Source organism: Rhinopithecus bieti, unplaced genomic scaffold (genome assembly GCF_001698545.2).
Source record: "Rhinopithecus bieti isolate Rb0 unplaced genomic scaffold, ASM169854v2 scaffold_74680, whole genome shotgun sequence".
NCBI lineage: Eukaryota > Metazoa > Chordata > Mammalia > Primates > Cercopithecidae > Rhinopithecus > Rhinopithecus bieti.
In genome coordinates, this window is record NW_016828033.1 from 775,830 (window position 1) to 783,302 (window position 7,473).

The 7,473-nt window shown below is 51.7% G+C and overlaps 1 protein-coding gene across 1 annotated transcript in view; it reads right to left on the reverse strand.

The window, feature by feature from the left end:
- Nucleotides 1–859: 859 nt before the first annotated feature.
- The window catches only part of ACIN1 (apoptotic chromatin condensation inducer 1), a 36,915-nt gene continuing 30,301 nt past the window's right edge, over nucleotides 860–7,473 (reverse strand). Inside the window, exons 10-18 of the mRNA XM_017864194.1 lie at nucleotides 5,914–6,114; nucleotides 5,664–5,816; nucleotides 4,993–5,134; nucleotides 4,585–4,730; nucleotides 4,069–4,176; nucleotides 3,821–3,928; nucleotides 3,272–3,596; nucleotides 3,058–3,158; nucleotides 860–1,767 (exon numbers count right to left, since the gene is read on the reverse strand). Coding sequence (XP_017719683.1) covers nucleotides 1,441–1,767; nucleotides 3,058–3,158; nucleotides 3,272–3,596; nucleotides 3,821–3,928; nucleotides 4,069–4,176; nucleotides 4,585–4,730; nucleotides 4,993–5,134; nucleotides 5,664–5,816; nucleotides 5,914–6,114 — 1,611 coding nt within the window. The 3' untranslated portion in view covers nucleotides 860–1,440. The remainder of the gene's footprint in view (nucleotides 1,768–3,057; nucleotides 3,159–3,271; nucleotides 3,597–3,820; nucleotides 3,929–4,068; nucleotides 4,177–4,584; nucleotides 4,731–4,992; nucleotides 5,135–5,663; nucleotides 5,817–5,913; nucleotides 6,115–7,473) is intronic.

Genomic DNA, 7,473 nt, shown 5'->3' on the forward strand with positions numbered 1-7,473 from the left:
AGGCGGCGCCGCGCGTCCGCCCCCTCGGCGATCCTGGGCTGCGGGGCGCATACAGATGTGGCGCCCCTCCCGGACTGGGCCCGCAGCGCCCGGCTGGGCACTGGGGCGGGAGGGCGTCCAGGCCACGGCGCCCGGCCATTTCTGAAGAGCTGGCGGGGCGGGTGCACCCGGGAGCGCGAAGCTGCCAGCCCGCCGCCCCCAGCGGACAACGGGCGAGCGCACGGTGAGGTGGGGAATTCCGAGCCCACTGCGGAGAGACCCGGCTCCGGGCTCCCGGTTCCCGGCTGGCTTTTGGGACTGATGTGATTACATCTGCAAGGCGGTGGCTTTTTGAGAGCCCGTGCAGAGCACGCTAGCAGGTCAGCTGGGGGACACTTAAGGACGGCATAAGGGTCCAGAGAGTCCGAGGCCCGGGCCCAGGGAGCGGTTCGGGGACAGACGCACGACATCGGCGGGAGGGCCGAGGCGGGCAGTAGAACCCTTTTTGGGAAGCTCGGTTACAGGGGCCAACAAAGCGAGGAGCTGCTGCCCGCTGGCGGCAGTTGTGGGAAACTACCAAGGTGGCAGACAGGTGACCAAATCCCTAATTTAACCGTGCACAGGACCATGAACCAGCGGAGAACCCACCCTCCTAGCCCTGCTGGGGTGCCGCCACGGACACAGGTTGCTCCATTTCCCAGGTCCACAGCTTTGGGCTGGTCAGGGCCAAGGCAGGAGATGGAAGACAGTGGGAAGTTCCTGTTTCAGTAAGCAGGAAGCAGTCAGCCTAAAGGAACACATGGTATGGGAGCAACTCCTACTCCAGGCTGCAGATATCCACAGTGTGGCTTAACCTGCCCAACGAAAGCCACTCACACAGTTTAAAACTAAGTCAGATTTTTATTTTTTTTTCCATAGACCACATCATTTAATAATAAAAAAAATAAAAATAAAAATTGAACAAAAGGAAAAGGTGGATATAAAGTGGAACCTGTGGGAAAGAGACAAGGGCTGCAGGACAGAAGAGACTGGGAACTGCAGGGGCCCTGGGACTCAGGAGGAGATGCTGATTCAGCTCATAGGTGACCCAGTCCTGGCCCCGGCTGTTCCCAAGAGAAGGCTGTAAGTACCCAGGGAGGTGGTAAGCAGGATGGAGGAACAATCAGAGGACTAGGGCACCTGGCTGTTCCCCATCTCTGGCCAACCGCCTCCTTGCCTAACCTAGCTCTTGCCTCTCAGACTTAATGGGAAATGAGAGGGAGGGGAGGGCTGTCCCAAGAGATAGGTTAAGGGGGTGTGTTTGGGGGGAAAGGATGGCCACCGTTCCATTTGGTATGTATGTAGGGGTAGGTGGTGTGAAAGACCCTTGGCTCCAGGGTGGTGGAGACTGTGCCTATCCCTCTGTGGCCGTAACCCCCTGGGGCCGAGTGGCTGGTACCTGCAGCTCTAGTGTTTTCCCCGCTAGCGGCGCCCACCCCGGTCCCGCACAGGTGTGCTCCGACTCCGGCTTCTGCTGTGCCGCTTGGTGTCCCTGCGATCCCTTTCCCTGCCTCGTTCTCGGTCCCTTTCCCTATCCCGATCTCGGTCCCCCCTGTCCCGCTCCCTTTCTCTCTCTCTCTCCCTGTCCCTCTCCCGACTGTGCTCCCGACGTTTCTCTCGCTCCAGCTGTCGGTTCCGTTCACGCTCGGCTTCCTTCTCCCGCTCCTTTTGCTCTTCTTCTTCTTGCTCCTTTCGCCGCTTCTCCCGCTCCTTGGCCCGTTCAGCCCGCTCTGCCTCCTTCTGAACGATCTGCAGCCAGGTAGGAAAGGCACAGAGTAGGCAGCTCAGTCCTGGTCACAGCCTCCATTTGTGCCTGGACCCCGCCTCCTAGCTCAGGATCAGCTTTTCAGTTAAGCAGGAAGGGTTTAGGGGTTCAGCAATTGCATCCTGTCTTTCTTAGAGCACCTTTCTCCAAGTTTCAGCCTTTTTTTTTTTTCCTTCTTGAGACAGAGTCTTACTCTGTCGCCCAGGCTGGAGTGCAGTGGTGCTATCTTGGCTCACTGCAGCCTCTGACTCCCAGGTTCAAACGATTCTCCCGCCTCAGCCTCCCTAGTAGCTGGGATTACAGGTGTCTGCCACCATGCCCCACTAAGTTTTGTTATTTTTAGTAGAGATGGGGTTTCACCATGCTGGCCAGGCTGGTATCAAACTCCTGACCTCAGGTGATCCGCCCACCTCAGCCTCCCAAAGTGCTGGGATTACAGGCGTGAGCCACCACGCCTGGCCACCATGTTTCAACTTTTACACACATTGACAGGTACTGGCACCACCCATGCCTGTCCCTTGGTGCTTCCCTAGCTCCCTACCATCAGCATAGATGTGAACAAATCTTTTTTGAGTAGCATAAGCCTAAAATTCCTAAAAGGCCCATTACTAAGAAACTAAATTAAAATGCAAAACTCTTAAAAGCAGGGAAATGAATTTATAAAACACAATTTCTCAGCTAAATAGAGTCAAGTTCTTTTTTTTTTTTTATTGTCCAAGACAGAGTTTTGTTCTTGTTGCCCAGGGTGGAGTGCAATGGCACAGTCTCTGCTCACTGCAAGCTCTGCCCCCCGGGTTCAAGCAATTCTCCTCCTCAGCCTCCCAAGAAGCTGGGATTACAGGCACCTGCCACCGCACCTGGCTAATTTTTGTATTTTTAGTAGAGACAGGGTTTCCATGTTGGCCAGCCTGGTCTGGAACTCCTGACTTGAGGTGATTCACCCGACTCAGCCTCCCAAAGTGCTCGCATTACAGGCGTGAGCCACCACACACTGCCTAAAATCAAGTTCTAAGAAGCTTGGTTGGCACAGCCAGCTTCCCAGACATCCACAAACCTCAGCTGCTGTGTGCCCATCATTACACTCCTTGGTCTGGTTTCTCTATGGTACACCAATTAACTGAAAACTGCCTTTTTGTGATGCTTAGTTTTTTCCCCTTTAGCCTAAAGCTAGTAAGTACTTGGGACAACTCACTCCCACAGTCACATGAATCTCCCCTCACCCTGACCTCAAGCCTCGCTGCCATTAGGAGCAGGGCACCAAGGAGAGAACTCACCTGGCTGTCAGTTAGTGGGAGCCAATAGATGCACGGAGCTGCCTTGGTCTTTCGGAAAAGGTCATCCAGCAGCTTGGCAGGTGGTTCCTCCTGGGCTTTCTCTGAGGTAGAAAAAAGCGAACCAGATTTGATGCATCTGACCCTCTGTCCCATCCCATCTGGGTCCCTTTCCCACCTACTAGTGGGTATGCATACCCCATAGCTAAGTACCTACCTTTCTTCTCACTCTTCTTTTCTTTAGACTTTGCGCGTTCCTTGCGGCGGCGGTCACGGGACCTTGATCGGGAACGGGGCCCTTCCCGAACTTTGTCCCGATCCCATTCACGCTCTGATCGAGTCCGCTCCCGCCGCTCCATTTCCCGTTCCCGCTCTGCCCACTGTTCCCGCACTGCCCGTTCCTGCTCCCGCTGCTCTGCCCGGGGGTGCTGTGGTGGCTGGACCGGGGGTGGGGGTGGGGGGTGCAGGGGCCGTGGTATCCCCTGCTCCTCTGTCTTAGTTTCAGAGGGACGGTCCACCAAGAGGCCTCGGTGATAATCCAGCTGTGGGGAGAGGAGGGACAAGGACAGTCAGGATAGAGGTGGTATCACTCCCACTCAAGGAGCCCAGGTACCACTTTGAAGCCCCATGGTACAATTAAAGGAACCAAAGCCAGGGAAGAACAGGAAAGAACAGAATCTCAAGGTCTGGCAGGGATCTCTGCTGAAATCTAGCAGCTAATGGCTTCCCCTGCCCCTCCCCTCCTTCCTCTCCCTAGGTTTCTTACCTCATCTTGCTCGGCATAGTCAGCACAAAGGAATTTGGGATTGGACTGGGGCCATTTGACCCCATGCAGAGCTGTGCGGGTGGCAACAGCTTCCTCTACTGTTGAGTACTGGTGGAGGAAGGGAGAAGATGGAGGGTCACAGTGTGTCTGCAACCCTTCCCACTTGCTGCAACACCCTTAAACCTGCCCACACTGGTCACAAAAGGAAATACATGCCATGACCTATAGAATCAGCTTCTTCCCCTCACCGTTACAAAGCAATGAGATTTGATCTTGTCAATCCAGAAGGCCTCTTCCACCAAGGTTCCTGTGCGCCCCAGCAACTCCTTTAGCTGGCCTAAAGTGAAAGGACGGACCTGCCAATGAAAATAGACTTTCAGAGTCTTGAAGAAGGCAAGACCACCACCCATAGAGCCAATCTTTAGATTTCCCAAGCTGCTGTCACAGGACTATAGTTTCAAGGTTTGGGTGAGGGCAGAGAGTTTAGGAACCTTGCAGTAAGAATGTGAGAAGAGTGGTGGTGCTTCCCAGCACTGAGACATTGTATATGAGGCCCTCTGCAAGTCCTCAAAACAACCCTGCAGGGCGACAGCTTTTCCCCCTCATTTTCAGATGAGTCAATAGGTTAAGTAACTCACTCAAGATCAGTGAGTAACTTAATCTATTGGTAGACCAGTTCAACTATGAGTGGAACCTAAGAAGCGTAAGCCTAAAGCTCAAACTTAACCACTAAGCCAGCTGGGATGCGAGAAACAATGACTTACCAAATTGGAGATATGGACAATGTTGCTAATCTTGCCCCGGGGTGGGGAGGGCACCTGGGCAGTTCGGACTGGGTCATCAATTGTAATGGAAACTCCGGACTTCTGCTGGCTAATGGAACGTCGAGTTAAGGTATCTCCTAAAGTCACTATGAAGAAGACCGCAAGAATAGCTTTTGGTAGGAAGCAATACTGGCTCGTTTCACTTTCAATATAACTATCACGGTTCCCTTTCTTTTATACCAAGCAGCCACTCCTTCATCTAAACGTGTAGAGCACCTATAATCTGCAAAGTACTGTGCTAGGCTAACCTCATCATGGAGATTCAAAGATTAAACAGAGTCAAATCTAGCCCTCAAGCCCTCCTTCATATGTAGGAGAAAGATACGATATACGAAAAGCGTCACTCACCTTTCTTTACTTCATGCTCTGCAGGCGGGGGCAAGGCCACCTCTACTGACACCTGGGGAGGTACAGGAGGTTCTGCTTCAGGTTCCTTCTCTTCTTCCTCTTCTTCCCTCTGCCCATTCTCCTGGCCCTCTGCAGGTACTACCTATCAAGGTGTCAGAGAACAGAGCAGGTCTGTTAAACACCAAACTGGCATGTTCTTTTCAGCCTCTGGTTCCCTGGTGAGAGCAGCAGTCAACTTAGCACGTTCCTTCTGCTAGGTGTATTTCATTATCCAGCTCACCTCTACTAGATCCTGGGATTGTTAGTGCCTCAACTTTGCCTTGAGGAAAACTAAGGCAGGAGTTGGTAAATTTTTTCTGTAGAGCAAAGCAGTACTTCAGGTTTTGCAGGCCACATAGTCTGTTTGCAACTACTCAACTCCGGTGATGTTGTAGTAAACAAACAGCCACAGACAAAAGTGAATGAACTGGTGTGGTTGTGTTCCAATAAAACTTTATTTGTAACAGGTAGCCAGCTGGATTTGGTAGTCTGACCCCTGAAAGTGTCGATCAACTCAACCCTCTGCACAGACAGGAAAGTTCTCTCCAAAGACTTTATCTCAGCTCCTCAGCTGGCTGCTCTGCATCTACTGCTCCCACCTTGTTCCCGACACTGGGGTGCAGAAGGCTTACCTGAGTGACTGTCCGGCATATTTTCAGCCCCTTGTCATGGGTCCCATCATCGCCATTACGCTCTGTCTCATCCTCAGAGATGTGAGAGTCATCAGCATGAAGATCCACAACAGCCTCCTGCCCCGCCAGGGGTTTGATGTCGGGGATGAGGCTCTGGGACACAGATACCCCCCACCCCGTTACACTGGGCCCATGTCTACTCCCACCTTAACAGGTCTCATCCTCCCTTCCCTGGCTCCTCCCACCTCACCTTGAGTGATTCAGTGGTGATACTGATGGAAGGTTTCTTCTGTGTGGTGGCTGTGCTGGCTCCCCAACGTCGTTTCCGACCAGGCTGGCCCCCCTCTGTGTCACTGTTTCCAGCTGGCACCCCCTTGGTAGCTGCTGTCCCCAAGAAATAGACCCAACAGTTAGATGGTCTCAGGACCTCTGCTAGTTCAAACCATAATACCTACAGGTTACCTCTGGCTGGAGTTTTGGAAGTTAAAGAAATCAGTGTGTGGGTGTGGTGACTCACGCATGTAATCCCAACACTTTGGGAGGCTGAGGCGGGTGGATTATGAGGTCAGGAGACCAGCCTAACCAACATAGTGAAATCCCATCTCTACCAAAAATACAAAAATTAGCCGGGCGTTGTGGTGCACGCCTGTAATCTCAGCTACTCAGGGCGCTGAGGCAGGAGAATTGCTTGAACCTGGGAAGTGGAGGTTGCAGTGAGCCGAGATCGTGCCACTGGCTGCACTCCAGCCTGACAACAGAGCAAGCCTCCATCTCAAAGAAAATTAAAAAAAAAAAAAGAAGAAATCATATTTGGGAACTGGCAAACCATGGCTTCAGACTGAACACTAAAAGGGCTGAGGTCCCTTCCTGATAGAAACTACCGATCTAAAAGCAGTAAGGGAGGGGTAGCTAGTGTGATGAGCTGTTTAAACTTTTAATGGTAGACAGTAATATCTTAAGCAGTGTGGAAGAAAAACTGAGAGGATGTGAATGCAGAAGAAACAAGAACACTATGTGATACTAACATCTAAGCAGAACTAAGATCATGATGGGATCTGGTCTTCCTTTAATTTTCACACCACAGATTGATATTTAAGTTATAAACATCTATTACACTTTTGTAATCTAGAGTTCCTCATTGGGGAAAATGTTAAAATTGTTACTGTTTGAGGTGTGGGGCACTTTCATTTCCTCCGGTGCTCTCTTAGAATAACCCATAAACAAGGTCAAGTGTGATGGCTCATGCCTGTAATCCCAACACTTTGGGAGACCGAGGCAGGCAGATCACGAGGTCAGGAGTTCAAGACCAGCCTGGCCAACACGATGAAATCTCATCTCTATTAAAAATACAAAAATTAGTTGGGCATGGTGGCACATGCCTCTAATCCCAGCTACTCAGGAGGCTGAGGAGAACTGCTTGAACTGGGACCCGGGAGGCGGAGGTTGCAGTAAGCCAAGATTGCACCACTGCACTCCAGCCTAGACTACTACAGAGGAAGACTCCGTCTCAAAAACAACAACAAAAAACCCCAGAATAATTCATAAACTGCTAAGCATTCCATAGGAGTCCTTGAAACTCATTCGTTGTTGAGTATTCAGGTATCTAAAACAATAAATGCCTCTAAGGCTAAATGGGACATGGTCTCAGACACCTCACAGTATATCTCATTAAAATGTGACTGGAGAGGCCGGGTGCGGTGGCTCAAGCCTGTAATCCCAGCACTTTGGGAGGCCGAGACGGGCGGATCACGAGGTCAGGAGATCGAGACCATCCTGGCTAACATGGTGAAACCCCGTCTCTACTAAAAAA